The sequence below is a fragment of the Monodelphis domestica genome, chromosome 5, assembly GCF_027887165.1.
Source record: "Monodelphis domestica isolate mMonDom1 chromosome 5, mMonDom1.pri, whole genome shotgun sequence".
In the NCBI taxonomy this organism is placed as follows: Eukaryota; Metazoa; Chordata; class Mammalia; order Didelphimorphia; family Didelphidae; genus Monodelphis; species Monodelphis domestica.
In genome coordinates this window covers 172,179,298-172,199,804 of record NC_077231.1, presented here as the reverse complement: position 1 = coordinate 172,199,804, position 20,507 = coordinate 172,179,298, and the positions used below count along the sequence as shown (strand labels likewise).

The window sequence follows — 20,507 nt, the reverse complement described above, 5'->3', positions numbered from 1 at the left end:
AGCTCTCTCAGAGTTTAGTCTGATTTTTTTCTCCTTTACCTTCCAAACATTATTCTTTTAGAAAGCCTCTAATCTTCTTCAGAGACCTCATGGCAGTGGTCTTTGAACTTCCCCTGGCACAGGCCAGACAGGAGAAATCCTATACCCTCCTTCTCTCTCTTCCCCTTAATTCCTTTCCTCTATATTAATTTAAAATTTCCAGCTAACTTTGGTATTTTATTTGGGATTTCCTCTGGTGACCAAAATTAATTTAGATTTAAGTCACAACTCTAAAATTATCCTTACACCACTGAGTCATGTAGCTGGTACTACATACTTGTCTGGCCACATTCTCTTCCCTTCACATGTCTACAAAAGAGCAGCACCTTAAAAGGACTTTGAAACAAGGGCAAGACATCCATCTAGGGCTGACAAAGGATTGATTGACTATGGCGAGGAGAATGGAACTTAATGGCTATGACACCTTGTATTCTAAAGCAGAGTTAAAATTGACTGTCTTAGCTTTACAAATTAATCCCTGTAGCCATTTGCTAGTCATAAAGTCAAAAATGTATGTGTGTTTGCTCTTGCATTGTTCATCTGAGACTTTAGCAATATTTTGATAATCTCAGGGAAAATCTTGGGTGGAGACATGAAACAAAGAGTGATGTGTGGGATATCCCCAAGACTGAACCTAGAGCTGGGTTCCTGGGGTTCTATGGTATGAGCCACAACAATGATTATTATTATCATTATCATTACACTACATTTAACTAGTGTTTGATACTTTACAAAGGGCTTTCATATCCATTCTTTCAATGGTCCTTTTGGTTATATGGGTTTGTCCTTATTCAAATTATCTAGCATTTATGTATCTATTTGCATGGTATATCCTTATAGTAGAATGTATACTCTAAAAGGAAAAGGACTGTTTTTTTTATTTTTGTTTTTATCTTTGTATTTCCAATGACTAGCACAGTGCCTTACATATATTGTTATTGTTATTAAGTCATTTTCACTCAGGTCCAATTCTTTATGACCCTATTTGGAGTTTTCTTGGCAAAGAGAATGGTTTGCCATTTCCTTCTCCAGCTCATTTTACAGATGAGGAAACTGAGGCAAACAGGATTAAATGATTTGCCCAGGGCCACACAGCTAGTAAGTATCTGAGACCAATTTTGAACTCATAAAGATGAGTCTTCCTGACTCCAGGCTAGCATTCTATCCCCTGAACCACCTAGCTGCTCCTCCTTATACATAGTAGGTATATAATAAATGTTTATAGACTTGAATTAAATTGTCTCAGGAGTCAAGTCATACAGTATATAGTAGAAAGGAAGGATACTAAAGACATACCTTAGAGCAGGGGTCCCCAAACTATGGCCTGCGGGCCACATGTGGTCCCCTGAGGCCATTTATATGGCTCCCACCACACTTCTGGAAGGAGCACTTCTTTCATTGGTGGTCAGTGAGAGGAGCATGTGCTTCTGGAGTACTATATGTGGAGGTGCCGCAAAGTGTGGCATCACTCACGTACAGTACTACTTCCGGTGACATAATCCTTTGTGTGGCTCCTTGTTCTGAGAGTAACTAAACGAGAACAAGGTGCCGTGCAAAGGATTATGTGGCTGCACAATGGAAGACATCAGCATGGTGAGCGGCGATCTGGGGGAGGTGATTCTACACTGTGTATACTGCTGCCTGGTATAGTGGTGGCAGTGATGGGTCTGTGCAAGGTGTGACAGGCTCGTCACAGCCAGCACTGCAGCCTCTGCTATCCCAGACAGTTGTATACAGATTTGTTCCTAGTTTTTTTATAGTCCGGCCCTCTAAGGGTCTGAGGGACAGTGAACTGGCCCTCTGTGTAAAAAGTTTGGGGACCCCTGGTCTAGAGGCTAACAATTAGAAAATCACATATTAGATAAGAAAATTTTCCTCTTTCAAATATTCTGTTTGAAAGATCGCAGATAGAAAATGAGTTGTTTTGACTACCTTTCAAGTTAAGTTACTGCAGTCAAATATAATGGAAGTGATTCTAGAACTGGAAATACATTTTCTCATTTTAAACTACTTTCCTGATTCCCTGACTACTATGTCTGATAGAAACAATTCTATGTGAATTCATCTTTTAGACAAAAAAAATGCACAAAACTTTAAAAATAAAAAACAAACTTGAGTTCACTTTGTTTTTCTAATTAAGCAACTACTGGTAGAAAAATGCTTTGTTGCTTCCTCTCATCTTTGTATTTTGAAATAGACCAGAAGACAATAAACATGGGCACCGCTTGTTTTCTAATTTAGCTGTACAATAAGTAATTATATTTCCGTACTTAATTTTATTTGTTTTGTCTTCTAGGAACAACAAAAATGTTTCATTTGTGATTCAAGATTTCCATATAATCCATACACACAAGCAAATAGCCATATGATTGAGAATGTCATTACAACATTTGAGCCTGATAGAAAAAAGAAATGGTGGCAATCTGAAAATGGTATTTTTCTATTATATATTTTTTTCATATTTTAATTATTAACTAACTTTCATTGAACCAGATTTCTTTTGAAATAATTTTAATAATATTATATTTGAATAGAATAATAGAGGCAAGATCAAAGAACCATGAACAAAAAGAAAATCTACTCTAACTTAAAGAAAGATTAGTTTCCAATAGAAAAATAATTCTTTGAAGGCAGGACAGCCTTTCATCTTTTTTTATTTCCCCAGTGCTTAGTACAGTGCCTGGCTCATTGTAGGTATTGAATAAATCTTTATTGATTGATCCTTTTGTAACTATATATGTGTATACATACATACATACATACATACATACATACATATTCAGTTGTTTGTATGTATGTAAAAAGAACTTTTATGTGTAGTAACCCCTCTGGGCTCACCCACCCAACTGGAACTTTTAGTCACAGGATGGGCTTCCCCAAAGATTGGCTCCCTACCATTTTTCTCTGTATTCTAGGGATATAGAGTTGTCTGTGAGAACTCAACTGTGTGTTTTCCATTAAATTAACTTTTACAAAAAATATTTACTAAACACTCAGAGAAAAAAACAGTTGTTATAAAAAACAATCCCTTCAAACTTGGGGAGCAGTAGCAGAAAGATGGTGGGGCACTGTGTAGGAACCATGAATGGATATCTTACACTTCTGGTTATTGAAAGTCCTTTTCTCCCTTCAGAACATCTTCATGAAGATCCTCTTGGAATAGCTTTCTTCTGGAATCTAAGAATAGTGCTATTTTGGAGTCCATAAATGACATTATTTCTACCATGTAAGGTCACACGCCCTGAAGCTTCTCTCAAATCTTTCCATATCCATCTGAGTCTATATTTGTCCTCAGTATGTCTTTTGCTAATTGGAGTTCAATGTGTTGCCTTCTACTAGTCCAGAATCTCCTATTATATGGTCAGTAGAAGAAAGGAGAGGTTGAGGAGGGTATAATACTCACTCTATATTCCTCACCCCTTCCTCTGGGCACTCCCAAACATGGAGTTCTTTACAATTTAACTGGCTCTCTCTGACCTGAATCAATTGCCTCCTGATTTAAGCTCCCCAAGGCTATGGTTAAATTATATTATTAGCCTATTGACTATTTCCTTCTTGATCCAATCAAAGGGTTCAAATATGATAATAAATCACAAGGACTAACCCATCTCTTTTATACATTTCATCATCTTGTATTTACAATAATTAGGATGGAGGTGGAACCTGGTCCTAACAGTATTTTTCTTTGAAAATAATAGAAAAGCATTGATAAAAGTTCCATTCAAAATGCATTGCCACTCAGTGAGTATACCTCTAAAATTCTAGGGCAACTCATAAAATCAATGTATGTTATGTATGTTCATTACCCTTTTTTTCTATTTGATGATGTGTTAGAGTCAGAGAAAAGGGAAAGAAAGGGGACAGTTTCATTTTTTCCTTACTATCCAGAGATATTAACTTAAGAAAGGATTCGAATAGCAAATGAACTATTATCATGAAATAATATCCTCACCTTGATTGAGGTCCTATTAAGATCTCCCTCCTCAGTATTGGCACAGAACCTCAGCTATTTTTTCCAGGCATTCCTAGAGGCCAATAAATAGTTTTTATCTCATTAAGGAGGAATAGAGTATGGTTCTGATTTCAGAGCCAAGATTCAAATCTTCCATTTAACAGTTATTACTCAGAGTTTAATCTATAAAATGAGAGTTGGATTGAATGACCTCTGAGGTTCTTTGTAGCCCTATCCCTCTAATGCCATAGACCTATAACATACCTTTTCTAGATCCAGTTCTCCCTATCATTGGTCTGAAATCCCAGCTGTCTTTTTGGTGATCCTAAGGAATGTTCTTGCATTATCAAAATCCTTCTTAATCATACCCCTCTGCTTCATTTTCTAAACATCTAAACATTCTAAACAGAGGCTGAAAATACTTCCTCTAGAGCAAGGGTTTTTAACTGGGGGTCCATTACCTTTTTAAAAAACATTTTGATAACTGTTCTTCAATATAATTGGTTTCCTTTGTAGGTCTGTGCATTTTTTTTTATGCTTCTAACAACACGATTCTGAGAAAAAACTACCAAGATTCATGAGATTGTCAAAGGGATCTATCATGCACACACACACATACACACACACACAATGTCAACAACCCCTGCTACAGAAATTCAGTAGAATTCAGGATAGTAATGAATATATATTAGGACAGGCATAAAAAATGAGAGAGTATGGAAATGATTTCATTTGTTCCTCAGCAATTTTTTCCAACTTCATTTTGGGATACTAATTTTAATCCATCATTCTCTTAGTTAAGAATCTCTTTTTTAAAAAAAAAGGTATTCAACCTTCAAAAGAAATAGTATATGCCTATTGTGTGGACAGCACCTGCTAATCTGGGGGAAATGCAATATTTAGATAAGACATATTCCCTGGGTAGGTTTAATACCCATTTATATTTAATTAATCAGGCCTTTCACTTTTAGAAAGAGAAGAAATACATCCAACTTTCCCACCTATGAAAGAATGGTCCTTCCTTCCCATTTGTTGACAATACTGCCACACAGTGGTATCATGCCACAAACATTGCCTGTAGCCAGAGACAGGGCAAGACCAGCAAATCTTATACTCAGATCTTTTATTCTAGGGATCTAAGGGATAGGGATCTATCAACTAGGGATCTAAGAATAGACTCTAATATCACTTTTTAAAAAATTACTAAACTGCTATAACTAACAACCATATTATTTTTAAAAAAGATATTACTATAAATTCCAGAGACACAAGTGTAATGGTAATGAGGTGTGAGCATCACTGATTTTCTTTCTCATTTTCTTTTTAGGTCTTGATAATGTCAGCATCAGACTGGACCTAGAGACACTTTTCCAGTTCAGCCATCTTATATTGACTTTTAAGGTACAAATATTTAATATACTTCTTCCGTTATCTTGATCAATAATAATGCATATTTATTTTATGTCTACTATTTCCCTATAGTTCATAGTGCTGTATAAGTCCAGACCCACTCAAACCATCTTATTCTTTATGTTCTCAATTAAAAGAAGAAAACCTTATATTAAAGAAGAATCATATATGACTGGGGAGAAAATCTTTTAAATGTACTGTTGAAGAGGACAAAAAGATAGGCATATGTATTATTACAAGTTTGTATTTTTTTAATTTCCCAATGAAGTAACAAAAAGGCAAGGTGGGATAAGACAGGTCAAAGAGAAGGAAGGAGAAAGGCAGCAAGGAGAGAAAAAAGGAGGGAGAGAGAGTGAATAGAAGGAAGGAGGAAAGGAAAGGAGTAACTGAAGCATCTTTAAAAATAAAATAAAATAAAATAAAATAAAATAAAATAAAATAAAATAAAATAAAATAAAATAAAAGCAGAGAAGAGAAGAGAAAGAAGACCAGAAAGAAGCCTAATCAAACTAGACAGTTTGAAAGCTTCAGGTTGAACTTAATAGATATTTTATAAGAAAAGCAAGTTGTACATAATTGAGATCTACAGTTTCATGTGTAACCCTCTATTTCTCTTCTTTTGTGTATACAGAAATTTTATTTAATTTTCAAGTTCAGAAAGTGTGTGTGTGTGTGTGTATGTGTGTGTGGGGGGTGGGGGGAGCCAAGGACCTTGAAGATTGGAACTATAGAATATTTAAGCTGAAAAGGGGTTTAAGGATCTATTCCAATCCCCTCTTTTTATGGATAAGGAAAATATGGCCCAGAGAGATAAGGAGACTGTCTTAAGGTTATTCATCCATTTAGTGGAAGAAATGAGACTAGAGCCCAAATCTTTCAAGTCCTAACCTGGTGCCCTGCTGCTACTAAGTGAAAAGAAAAATAAAGGTCTGACTGATAATTAGGCAAAGGATATAGGGGTGTGAATGTAAAGAATTGAGATTTATAAGAATGAGGAAACAGAAGATTAAAGGAGGCTCAATAACTTTAATAAGACTCCACATCATATGTGACCAGAAAGCCAAGTCCTAGGATCCCAATCATTATGTTCGTTTGGATTTATAAAGTATCTTTCTTAATAAATACTCAAAGTTTCAGTTTAATCAACAATCCTTGTGTATCTCTCACCACATATATCTGCAATTATAGAATTTCTGAATTCAGTCTAAGATAAATACTAAATTCCACCTTTGTGATGAAGTTTATTGAAATCCTTCACAGACTTTCCGACCTGCAGCCATGTTAGTTGAGCGTTCTATGGACTATGGCCAAACGTGGAAAGTATTCAGGTATTTTGCTAAAGACTGTGCTGCATCTTTTCCCAACATCCCATCTGGCCAGGCGCAAGGAGTGGATGACCTTATTTGTGATTCCAAGTATTCTGATTTTGAGCCCTCTACTGAAGGGGAGGTATAATTCTTTTGGATTTCTTTGCTATAAATTATATTTTCCTTTCTATTATCTTTTCTATCTATATGCCTGAAGTAGCTCTGGGGAGAAATATTGGACTTGATGCTATTGAAATTTGAACTGTTGGCTTTGGAAAAATATCAAAAACTCTTAAGTTGATAGTGATACTAAAAAGTTCATCTGAAACACAAACTATAAATTTATTGTAGGAAATAATCTTGGAGAATGAGTAATAGAGTAGGCAAAATCTAGGCAATATAAAAACAAACTGAGTAGCAGTGGGGTGCAATGAATTGAGTGTTGGGCTTGGAGTCTTGAATCCTAAGTGTCTGACCTCAGACTCTAGCTCTCTGAACCCTAGGCAAGTCACTTAATCCTGATTGCCCCCTGAAAAATGAGTTGGAGAAGGAAATGGCAAACTACACCAGGGTCTTTGCCAAGAAAACCTCAAAAGGGATCACAGAGTCAAAGATGATTGAAAATGACTAAATAACAACAAAATAAAAACAAAACATATCAGTAAAAAAGTTCTTAAATAATTTGACATTGGTATGGTAATAGGCAAGTAAATTAGAAATATCTTTGTTGTTCTCTTTACTCTGGAATTTTCTAGTACTTTCAGATACAAACTCACTGGAAAACTAAGTCTTATGAAATCTTCGCACCTTCTCCGAATTAGTTGTAGGTAAGCCCTTTAGAGCCCTCTCAGCAATAAAGGAATCCCAACACAAGAAAGTATAGGTAATAAGAGCACAGACAACTGACCAGGAGAGGCAGGACCATAGGTTGCTACTTGATCAGATTGACCAATTAACCCTTACTGACAAGGTGCCAACAGGACATGCAATTTTTCCCAGCTGGAAGAAGGGATTTGAAGCATCAGGGATGACCAAAACTACACAGGGCAGGGAAATCCCTGGAACTTCTCTTTGGAGAGGAGAGAGGCCAAAAGCAATGGTGACAAGGAAAGATGCTGCTAACCCTAGATGAATATAATCTTATGCAGTTGAAGGTTTGTCTGGCTTATAGACCCACCTCGGCTCTGGTCTACCTGGGCAGAATTTGCTGTCTATACATTTTATTTATAAGAGATTTTGTGTCCAGATAAAGAAAAAATTTTGTTGCATTCTGAGCAGTGTGGAAAGGGCCATGCATGGGAGAAGAAGTCAAAAAGGAACTTGAGACTAGTTGCCTTAACTCAACCACAAGCATATCTTAAGCTCCACAGAGACTCTTTATGTTGAAATCATTGAAAGGCTGAAATAACACAACAACAATAAAATGGAACCATTTCCAGGTACCTTTAGCATTGTCTTACATCAACCAAGCTCAGCATCCCTGTCTGTGGGAGTCAGTAATGGATCAGGGACTGGACTTGTAATATCACTGTTATAGAGGACTCCCAGAGGAGGAAATTCCATCTCCAAAAACAGACTGACACCTTCTCTGTAATTTAGAGTCTTAGACATTTGCCCGGGATCATACAGTAAATATATGTCAGATGGAGTTGGGTTGGGGCCTGAACCCATGCTTTAATCTCTAGAGTAGCATTTCTCAACCTGAGGGTTGTGACCCTGGCGGGGGTCAAAGGACCAAAACACAGGGGTCTCCTAAAGCCATCGGAAAATACATATTTCTGATGACTTTAGCTGCTGAGAAATCGAGCTACTTTACAGCAAGATCTCAGAAAGAACAGGGACCCTGCTGCCCGCACATTGTACTAATATTAGTTACCTATCAGCAGCCCTCCCCCTATGAGGGGCAATGGATTTACCCTCTTGCCTGGAGACCAGACTCAAACAGAGACCCAGAGAGAGCACCCGGACAGGCACTGGCTCCAGAAGGGTTAAGAACGAGTCCTGGAGCGGATAACAGAGTCGAGTAACCCCAGCAAAGTGAAGCCTCAGCTCGAACTGGAGAGAGACGACAGGAAGAAGAAGGCAGCGTCTGCAGACCCCCACCCCAGGCAGGACTTACCTCCTGCCCCAACGCTCAGGCTGCCTCCTGCTGGATTAATATTTCTCAACATATAATTAAATATTGTTTTTGTGATTAATCACTATGTTTAAATTATGTTTGATTTGTAGCAATGAGAATACATAATGTATATCAGGTATTTACATTCCAAATCATAACTGTAGCAAAATTACAGTTTTGAAGTAGTCACCAAAATAATTTTTTGGTTTGGGGTCACCGCAAGATGAGGAACTGTATTGCAGGGTCACGGCATTAGAAAGGTTGAGAACCACTGCTCTAGAGGTAGAGAGAGTGCTGAGCCCAGAGTCAGGGAAACCTGATTTTAGATTTGGCTCTCAGATACTGACCAACTTTGTGAACCTGGGTAAGTCATTTCCCCTTTTAAATTATGTTATATTTAACATATTATATTTAATCTCTTCAACTATAAAATGGGTATAATAATAGCACCTACCTCCCAGGGTTGTTGTGAGAATAAAATGAAATCATATTTGTAAAGTATTGGCACATAGCAGGCACTTAATAAATTTCCCACCCTCTTTCTTTACCAAACTGTCTCTTTTTGTATTTACAAAATATTGACCATTTTCATTTCTCACTCCTTGTTTTAGTCTCCTTTTCTCAGATGCTATTCTGAGGATCTAACTTGAGTAGGCACTTTGCCTATTTGATCATATCTTCATTATAGTTTTATCTTGCAATTGTGAATGCAAACTAAAATATTGATAGCATGTACATATTTGTCTTATAGGTTGTTCTGAAAGCTTTGGATCCCAACTTTGAAATAGAAAATCCCTACAGCCCCTACATACAGGGTATGAGTTGCTTTGAATTTTTTAATACTTATCTATCCTTCCTGTTATATTTTGGTAGTGCTTGGGTCTTGCTCTATTGGCGCATCTTGTTTTTCCATATGATTCCACTCTGATGGAATATTAATTGGATCTTCCCTGAATGTTTAAAAAGAAGTTTGCCTTTTGCATTATTCATTCTGCCCCAGTCCCAGTGAAGCTAGTTAGGCTGCATTGCATTAGTCATGGAGAACCAAGAGAGATTCAATTTGGGATGAATCCTGTGTAAACCAGTATCAAGGAGGGAAAGGGAATAAATGGCTTCATTTTATAATAATTGTTATTACAAAATATGGCATTTTAAATGTATAGTTTGTTATTTATTATTAATAATGTATATAATATCTATTGGCTGGCAAACTTTATTTGATTTTCTTTAAGCTTTTCATACCCAGTGGACTTTTTAAGTTTTCTTGTGAGTTGTTATTGCCATCCACTCAGGTGCATCATGATTGGTGGAGAACTGAGTGTATATCGCTCTATATCCTTGCTGGATGTTGGTATTTAGTAGAAGACGGTGTTGTTGTTGCTGCTGCTGCTGCTGCTGCTGTTGTTGTTGAACTATTTACCTCATTGATTCAAACTCTTCAAACCCTGACTTCGTGTTTGGAGCCAGTGAACTCAGCATAAACCCCTTTGGGCTAAGGATGATGTTTTGCATGGATGTGGCTTAAATGTCCTTTTGGCTCATTTTCCCTTTTCTAGATCTAGTGACTCTAACAAACCTGAGGATAAACTTTACGAAACTGCACACTCTGGGAGATGCGTTGCTTGGAAGAAGGCCAAGTGACCCCCTTGATAAGTATTACTATGCTCTCTATGATATGGTTGTTCGAGGAAGATGCTTTTGCAATGGTCATGCTAATGAATGTGGCCCCATACAGCATGTCCAGGGAGATGTTTTCAGCCCACCAGGAATGGTAAGTTCCAGACCCTCCCAATTTATTCCCTTTCATTATCCTGATAGGTCAGAGTTGAAATAAATGCAGACTAGCATGAAAATGCTTGATTTGAGAAGGCAGATAGAATTCAGCTCAATTATTTAGATTTATTCGGTGACTCCACTGGGGCATATTTTCCCTAATCCCAAATGTTCCTGCTGATACTACTACACACACGTCATTTTATAAAGTTTTTTCTCTTGTATCCTACTCTAGAAGCATGAGAAAACTCATCTAAACCCATATGACGTTTAATCCTTTGCAATGATGCCAGCCCTGGCTCAATATGAGAATAAAAGAACTTGCTATTTCAGGGCTAGAAATGATCTTTCTTGGGGCAGGACTTCACACTCATTCAGTCAATCATTTAATTCAACAAATAGCGATAAAATGCCCATGTGCCGAAGAACTGATCATTGTGGCAGCTTCAATTCTCACTGTAATTTAAGAAAGGGGTCTCTAGTTTATAGACCAGCCACTTTAGAGTTTGATCAGCATGATTTAGTTTGCCAGAGCTTGATGACCTTTGAATAGACCAATAAAATCTAGCTCCTCACTCTACAAATTCAACAACAACAACAAAAAAAAACAAAACAAATCAGAGCCCCAGAAACCCATCAGAGTGCTGCCATTGGCAGAGATCTAGACTACATAGCTGCCCAGAGAGCTTCCTCCTAATTATCCTCTCATCACTAGCAATTACTATTAAGTGCTTATTAGGGCAACTTTCAAGGGTATAGGTTCTGTTTTTTTTCCCATAATGTGGATCTTTCTTGTTCTTGTAATTTGTCCTAAAAAAACTGCCAGTATTATCAACATACAACATTGAGTTTTTAACCTTGTCCTCAACCTCTACTGCCCATATATTGGTATTTCAACAACCTCCACTTTCAGGGGTGCAGAAAACCCCTCCAGTGAAACATCACAATCTATCTATGACAATCAATGATGTTTGAGGATCATTGTATTTGAAAGATGCAGTCAATGAAGTCAACTTGCCAATAAGTCACTTCAAACAATTCAACTGCTCCTCAAATGAAAGAAAACATAGTCTATCACATAATGCTGGTATGGTTTGGTGGGACCTGCCAGAGTAATAAATGTTATTGGAGTAAAATTGAAGTGGAGGTTGCTGATCCTAGCAGAAATCCAAGGTCTCTCTTCTGCTAGTGCCTTCTCCTTTGAATTATGTTCCATCTACTCTCTATCTGTTTCTCTGTTTCTTAAGAGGCAAGGGGAAAACTAGCTTTTTCTCATTTTTACTCTTCATAAAAAGAGAGAAGAAACAGAATTTGGGTGAATGTGGTAGGTAAGGGGGAAGTGCTTCCCAGAAGAGAGATAGGGGAAGAAGAAAATATCTTAATGTGGCACATACATTGTTTCATCAACTATCACTCTCATCTCTCAGTCACCAGCACCTCACAACTCAGTTGAGTCCATCCAGAAATAGTAGCCTGCCAGCATCTCAGAAGCAGGAATCAGAAAAGTAGGCACACAAAAACCAAATACCATGTACTCTCTCCTTCTACCTTCTCTCTCCCAGAATCCTCCAAAAATACACCCAGAAATCCACATTCCAGAGATATCAACACACTAATGAACTGCCTTCTGCTTTCTAGTCTCCACTTCAGTCTCTCATTTCCAAAGCATCACTGTTTGGGCTAAGAGCAAAGAAACTCAGGGCTATAAACAGAATCTCTGAATCTTACAGTGAATTTATATTCCAGTAGTCATTCAGTCCAACTCATACTCAAAAAGAATCCCCAGTTCACGATGTATAATAAGTGGTCACCCAGCCTCTACCCAAATACCTTCAAAGAAGAGGAACCCATTCCTTCTCAAGATAGCTCGTTCCTCTCTCAAATGGCCCTAATAGTAAGCTTTTTCTGATATGAAACTTGCATTTGCTTCTTTTAAATTATTTCTTATATTTCTTTGAGACAAATAGAACACTTAAAGATTACTTCAAGTTCTTGATTACATCTATCATATTTCCCAAATCTCCTCTACATTAAATCTCCCCATTTCCTTCAATTAAGCCTCATAAAACAGAATCAAGGCCTTTCATGAACTTTTTTATTCTCCTTTGGACAGTCACCACTCATTAAAATCCTTTCTATCATGGTACTGCAAATTAGACATGTTATTCCAAATGTGGTCTGATCAAGGACAGAGTTCAGGAAAACTATCACTTCAATATTCTTGGAAGCCCAATATTGCATTAGCCTGTTTGTTTGCCAGATCATACTCTTGACTCATACTGTCCTTGTAGCCCACTGAAACTGCAAGGTCTTTCACAAACTGTCATCTGACTGTTCTTTCTCCATCTCATACTCATGGAAGCAATGTTTTGAACACCATTATAGTCCTTTGTCTTTATCCCTATTAAATCTGAACTTTTTAGGTTCATTAAATCTCCAAGCATTTATTAATATGCCATGCACTATTTCAGCCCATTCTTCTAGCCTGTCAAGATCTTTTTGGACCCTGAAAGTCATCCGATGTTTTTGTTATTCCCATTTTATGTATTTGCAAATCTGATGAACATAATCATTATGCCTCCACATTTGAAAAGAAAAATGTTTAACAGTATAGGAGTAAATATAGATCCCTGAAACACTCCATTGGATATCTCCTCCCAAATTTACACTGAACCATTAATGACTACTCTTTGAATCCAGTTTTTCAATCAATTTTTTATTCATCTAATCATGTTATCATCTATCCCATAACTTTCCATATCTAATTAGGTTTAAATTATTTACTATTCAGAATCATATCAGACTGGATGACCTTATTTGCTGTTAGCTTCTTTTATTAGTACCATCAGTAAAGTTAGCCAGATTTTTCTTACCCTTAACATGTCCCACTGAGGGACCTAAAAAGATTTGGGCTCTCCTATTTTCATTTTCTCATTCATCTCTTGCCAATTATTTCACTTGCATCCATAAACCAAAGTGTTGTACTGAAAATCTTTTTTAAAATCATCCTTTTTCAGAGACAAAAAGTATAAAAATCAAACCCAGGTTGGAAACAAGAATATTTTTTATGGGAAACAGAGAAATAAAGAATGAGAAGTGGGTAAAGATATTTTAGAGGAAACTCAATGGTGACATCCTTAGAAGGATCTGAGTACAAGCTAACTTTATGAAGCTGATATTATATCATGGGGTTACCTCTCTATTTGTTCAGTTAGTTGCACAACATTTAGTTCCTTCCTCTCTAGATATTTTGTCATTACAAATAATTTCTCCGGGAGAATCATTATACTTCAGACACATCCTTGACCTTGGTCGAGGTTAAGGAGGAGTTGGTTCATCATGTTGAATAGATTCTTTCATAGATTCTGATTGTTCAGTCACATTAGCAGGAAAATATCTTCCTTTATTACACTCCCTGAAGTAAAGTGAAAATGAACTATTTAAGGACTAGGTGGGTCTTGAGATAAGATGGGGCTGGTGGAAAAAAATGTTAAAGCATTTTACAAACCTTAAAAAGTGCTATATAAATATAAGCTACATTGTTTTTCCCTTCCATCTTATAGATGGGAAAACAAAGGCATCTAGAAGTTGTGGTTACCCTAGTTTAGAACCCCAGTCTTCCAACTCTCTGTGCTGTACTGAAAATGGTCATTCTCTGGACTGATTCCAGGGTGTCTTCACCATACTTATAATTTAAACAGGCTACATCTTTGAAAGTTCTAAAGATCATATAGTTTTCCATTTTTAAAAAGTTACCAAAGTCAATTCATTTTTATAAAATACTTGTTTTTTTTATCTAAACCAGGTTCATGGTCAATGTATTTGTCAACACAATACAGATGGTCCAAACTGTGAGAGATGCAAGGAATTCTTCCATGATGTTCCCTGGAGGCCAGCCGAAGGTCTCCAGGATAATGCTTGCAGATGTGGGTGAAAATATGTATTCAGACTATTTTAAGGGTAGCATGTAAGTTCATCTGTTTAGAGTTGCACAGGACAAAGATGGTATTAATTCCATGACTCCAAGACCTGTAATTTTTAATTGTTTCAAGTGCTGTTTTTAAATGCTCAAATCCTTGAAATAAGATAAACTCTTAATTCAATTCAATTTTTTTTTTTAAAAAGTCACGTCATCTTGCCCTTTTGGGAGAAGGAACTTATAAGCATTACCCAAATGAAATAAATGATAGAGGGATAGTACAGTTCTAAGAATACATACACACATCCCAACTACTTTTTTAGATGCCATATATTTATTCCATCCAGCTGCATGAAACTGAGCTTACCTCACTTCCTAACAGCAGGAGATAAGAGCATATAAGCAAGACAGCCTTTTGTAGTTTGACTGTAAATATTGCTACCCCAGAATTATGATGAGTTTGTAAAAGAACGGCAAAGCTTCAGTTTCCTTTCCTCAATTGTTAAAGAAATGACTTTGGAAAGGGGAAGGTAACCAGTGTACTTAGAGGATTATGGAATGGCTCTCTGATTTTATTAGTATAGGGAACTCCCAGATGAGGAAACTCCTAACAATGCCAATCATTACCTTTTCTGCCACATTATTGTCTTAGAGCGTTGCCTAGGACACTAAAAAAAAAAAATTAGGCACATGCCAGATGCTGACCTAAACGAACAGATGGAGTTTCCTTACATGAAATATCTTATAATAATGAAATCAAAGTTTTGGAGGGGGGAAGGACTAAAAAAAAGTATAGTACAACAAATTCTTCTAAGTACGGTATTGAAAAAACATGTGTATAAGGAGACCTGATACTCCAAGAAATTTAAACATAAAAAAAGATAAGGTAAATATTTACATAGCAAAAATTAAAATATATTTGATCCTGTTTTAATTGAATAAAAGGATGGACTGTGTGATAATAATCAAAACTCTTCTAAAGTATTTAAAATATTGTTGGGAGGGTAATTTACTATTTTGCTTTTTAAACTATCTATTGGATACAACCTATACTCAGATCATAATCTCAGATTACTAGGACTAGAAGGGACTGTCAATATGATCTAGTCCAACTCTTTGAATCTTTAGTTGATCCCACAAAAAAAAAATAAACTGTTTTTAGAGTTGGGGGAGGGAATTGCAGTCCAAAGGCATATCAAGTTAGGCTTGTTAGTTAATTCAGTATGACCTTGGATAAGTTTAATTGTTTTTTTTTCCTTTTCCTCCCCTAGCATGTAATTGTAATGGCCACTCTGAACACTGTCACTTTGATATGTCCCTGTACCTCTCAAGTAATGGTATCAGTGGTGGAATGTGTGAAGACTGTCAGCACAATACTATGGGACAACACTGTGATCAGTGCAAACCCCTGTTTTACAGGGACCCCCTCAAGGCAATTTCAGATCCTCATGCTTGCATTCGTGAGTTCACCAATCCTTCATCTTTGACTGCTCATTCAAGGATCTTGTTTGAGGAAATTCTGTTGGAATAAATCTAGAGAGAGCTAGCCTGGAATCCAGAAAGACCTGGGTCTCACTTCTGACACACACTGACTATGAATTTAGGCATGTCATCTTAACATCATCATCCCAGGCAATTCTCTAAGTAACGGGGGAAAACGTGGTGGGAAAATGAATTCCTTACTAGGAAGTTCTCTATACCAATTAAATCACAACAAGTATCTTTATCCTGCTCCTAACTGTTCTAAATGTAAGGCAAGCATTTCTAAACTGTAGAGTATCCGGATTGTAAGTGCCAACATTTAAAGGATACAAAAATGTTAAAGCCTATGTTCCAGCCTCCTAGAAACCACTCATCTCCCCTTCCCCCCTCACTCAACTGACTTCTTATTAATTGTTTCTTGTTTTTTTTTTACATCATGAATTACAAAACTGATTTGCGAGAACAGTTCAAAATGTTTGCCCAGGTTATGTTTCATGAAGCTTATCCTGAGTGCCAAATTGACTAGTTATGGCAGCTCTGTAGGAGATGAGAACATTTTCTTTGGAGCCTTTCCTTCTTCAGACAATAAATGAAGTGGGAATGACTTTGAGCTAAACAATATGGTTTCATTCTGGTCTGGCCCAGGAAGGCTATTTCTCTTGGTAAATCCTAATCTACACTGACTTAAAGCTCAAGGACAGCAATTAGCCTCAGAACAGCTCAGCATGAACCACAGAGGCAGCCTCCATCCTTCAGATGAACTCAGGAAAGTTTCTGGGTTTAAGCAAAACATTTTCTTTGGATAATCCATTTCTCATGTTAAGGCACTGCCAAACCATAGATTTTTATTGTGTGCCTATTATCTGCCAGTTTTTCTCGTCATGTAGCTAAAGTAGAAATTCTGAGACCCCTTGACCATGGCAGTTATATGCAATCTTTACTGGCTTCTCCCCATCTCCTTCCCCCATCCACATATACTCATTCATTTTCACATATGTGAACAGTTTGACTTAAATTCCAATGGTTTGATTTCCAAAGATGATTTAAAAATATCTTGCTGGGAATTTTAAATTTCCAACTGTTCTTGGCTGCATATAATTTAGCTGAGCTTTAAGTTCTACATTGGAATGAAATGAGACCCTCCTGGGTTATTAAACAGTTAGCAAAAGGACCTTTATTTAGTCATAGCAAAGGAAGAATATTCTACAAGTGTATGCACTGAGGACACAGTGAACTGATTCATCTGAGTGAAGTTCTTCTGTCTTTGAGTTGCCCATTATGGTCAACCAACCAAGCATCAGAGCATGCCAAGAGCTCCTTATGGCTATTCTGTACCCAGGGGATCAAGAAATGATATCAACAGCCTGAGCTTTTAGTTCCTTGAATCAATCAAATCTCAAGGATGGTTTCAATGATTTTTGAGGAAAAGCTTACCTAGATAACATGGAAGTATGTGGTTAGGATTTTGTTCCCATCATTCCAAGTATAATTCAATTTCTTCATATGGAGATAATATTTATACATTTATCTCATGGAGTTGTATGGAGAATTAGATATTAATATTATTATTCTCTATCAAATAAACCGTTAACAGATCTTTCTTAAATATCTGGTTTGTGTCAGTCGCTGTCCTAGTGCTGGGGAAAAAATCTTAGTCTGAAACTAGTCCTGGTAATATGGGACATAAAATTTATGTTCCCAGTGCCTAGCATAGTGCTTGGTACATAGGAAAAGGAGACTGGACCTGTGATTTTACTGGTATAGGGGACTCCCAAGAAAGGAAATTCCCTCTCTTAATGTACATCAACCATCTCAACTACTTATAGTATTAGAGTTTCTTAAAGTACTGAAATGTTCAGTGGCTTGTCCAGGACCATACAACACAACATGTCAGAAGTGAATGAGTCTTGACCCCAAGTTCTCCTGGCTTCAAGGTTGGCCCTCCATCTACCACTCTATCTCTAGCACAGAGTCAGTACTGCATAAGTGCTTGTTGATTTATTGGTTTCAAGGAAGTCATACAAAGATTGGGCAAGAGAGTTTGAGTTACCTCAATAATAATAAATAACAGCCTCTGTTACTAATACCCTAAGGTAATCTAGTGTATGTTTGAGAGAAAATATGTTAGCATTAAATAGTAATCTGAAGGAAATGAGTTTTGTTTTGTTTTTTTGTTGGAGCCTAGATATGAGTTTGATTAGGTTTCAGATAATAGGTTAATTGGTTTCCTGTTTTTTAGGAGAAACATTTTTTGTTCAAAGTCAACACAGGAACCAAGAACCGCACCAGTAGCCTCAACCATCTGTAAGAAATGTTCCTTTGAACAATTTCATGTGGTATTGATAGATATCATTGGCCTTGTATCCATGTAAGAGGATTATTTCTAAGTGAAGTTCATCCAAAAAAAGGATGCTTCCAAACTTTTTTCTTCTACATGGGAATGAAATGCATCCTCTGGAATTCAATTCTGCTTGTCTCTTGTTGCTCCCAAGAGGAATGGAGTCTGCTTCTTTTTGGTCCTTTCTAAATCCATTTTGATACTTTTTTTCTGGAGACAACTGGAATGAATTAGGAGGAAGTTGTGGTTTTGCAACACTAAATGGGACCTGGTGCTGTTTTTCCATATTTGATTGTATCTAGAGTACATGACACCATAACAAAGAATGAAGTGAAAAATGCAGTCATTTAGTCGGGTGGTTTGTTTCAGTGACATTAGATAATGGGCCCAAATGAAGTTTTTTACCAAATTCACCAAAGGAATCATTGATGTCCAAACAAAACTTTGGATTTCCTTTTTTTCGAATTAAGCAGATAGAAACCAAGTTTCCATCCTTTTAAATCCATTTCTCCGAAAGACAGTTTCCTGGGCCTATACAAGTTTATTTTGGGGAAATGGAAGTTGCTTGCCCCTAAGAATAACACTACCTAATGACAATGGAATTGAGGAATGTTAGCCCACCTATCAACTCACCAGCAAACTCTCCAAAAAGGTCAATGATGCCTTTCTTCGAAAGACAACTCCCTTTTCCTCCTCAAAACCCGTTCACTTTGGGTTATACAAGTTTCTATTGGAATTGGAATTAGTTAATGTAGTCCTAATTGTACTGACCTTAGCAAATGGTAATTGTTTTGTGATAGTGAAGAAAGAGTTTTTTTTAATTCTATTTCATCATTTATTAAGAGATATTATAGAAATGTGGTGCTGGACTAGATAGTGGAACTAAAAATACAAAAAGAAAAATACAGTTCCAGCCCTCAAGGAACTCATATTCTCCTGAATATGAAGCTCTTTAAAGGGCATTTACTGCTCCTGCTGCCATTAGATTTGGGATAAATACGACCAAATCAAGCAAAGCACGATTGTTGGAAAGGCTGACAAAAATGCATTTGAGTATCACTCATCTCAGTGAAAAAGTCACATTCTCAATATAGTCAGCTGGAAAAAGGAGATTAATAAATGTTTAAAATACAAATGCATTACAAATAATGGATACTTTTGAAGGATATGTGAGGCTTCTCTTCAAGACACCAGACAAGCGCAAGCCCAGTCCCTGTTAGCTTTTTGTACAAGCTCTCCTGTGTCACATAAGGTATTACCCTCATCCACTGGGCTAATTATAAAGGAAAGTAAGTAGGAGGGAAAGATAGCACACATCTATTTCATATCTTTGCGGAATTAGCTTAAAAATCAGTATGCAAATATCTGTGTTTCCAGCTTGTGAGTGCGATCCTGAAGGTTCTTTGTCCGGTGGCATGTGTGAAAGTTACCCAGATCCAGCGCTGGGAATCGAGGCCGGTCAATGCCTTTGTAAAGACAACGTTGGAGGAGCCCAATGTGATCAGTGCAAGCCTGGCTATTATGGACTGAATGCCAATGATCCCCTGGGTTGTCAACGTATGTAAAGCTCTGAATTGTTATTTTCGTTGCATTACACCTCCTAGTGCCAATGGCCATATTTCTTGGAGAGCCACATCTATACTAACCAGTCTCTGAATGTCTCTGTCTCTGACATCAAAGGAAATTCTTGGTGATTTTCTGAACTTAACATAAAAGATCAGCACATGAATTGAATTCTTTCCATTCCCCAGTAGAAGGGGGGAATAGAAAATATCCAGAAATTCAGTGCTGAGCTTTAAAACATTTAAACCAGTGGGTTTCTTTGGAGTCTTCCTAATTGCTGTACCCAAATTCATGGAACATCTAGAAGGACCCCAAATATAGCTGCACAAAAATCCATACACAATTTATATATACCTCTAAAGCAGACAGTTTGGAAATCCCAGTTTCATTCTGATGTTAAGTGAGATTAATTTATGCATTGTCGCATCTAAATGTTAGTTATTATTACTTTTACAGCCTGGAGTCTCTTTTACTTGATTTCTAGTCTCCTCTTTTTTCTCTTCTTTCCTCTTTGTTATTATTGATATATAGAGACAATGGGATGGAGTGGATAGAGATGGCCCACCAGAAAGATCTGTTTCAGTCCTGCCCCTAAAATACACTGT

The 20,507-nt window shown here is 36.9% G+C and overlaps 1 protein-coding gene across 3 annotated transcripts in view; it reads left to right on the top strand.

Moving 5' to 3' along the window:
* Positions 1-20,507, top strand: part of LAMB4 (laminin subunit beta 4) — a 135,431-nt gene that overhangs the window by 23,124 nt on the left and 91,800 nt on the right. For all 3 annotated transcript variants that reach the window (XM_056799527.1, XM_056799525.1, XM_056799526.1), the window contains exons 4-11: positions 2,336-2,471; positions 5,319-5,392; positions 6,662-6,850; positions 9,579-9,642; positions 10,384-10,598; positions 14,406-14,526; positions 15,791-15,979; positions 19,717-19,896. In XM_056799527.1, coding sequence (XP_056655505.1) covers positions 2,336-2,471; positions 5,319-5,392; positions 6,662-6,850; positions 9,579-9,642; positions 10,384-10,598; positions 14,406-14,526; positions 15,791-15,979; positions 19,717-19,896 — 1,168 coding nt within the window. The remainder of the gene's footprint in view (positions 1-2,335; positions 2,472-5,318; positions 5,393-6,661; positions 6,851-9,578; positions 9,643-10,383; positions 10,599-14,405; positions 14,527-15,790; positions 15,980-19,716; positions 19,897-20,507) is intronic.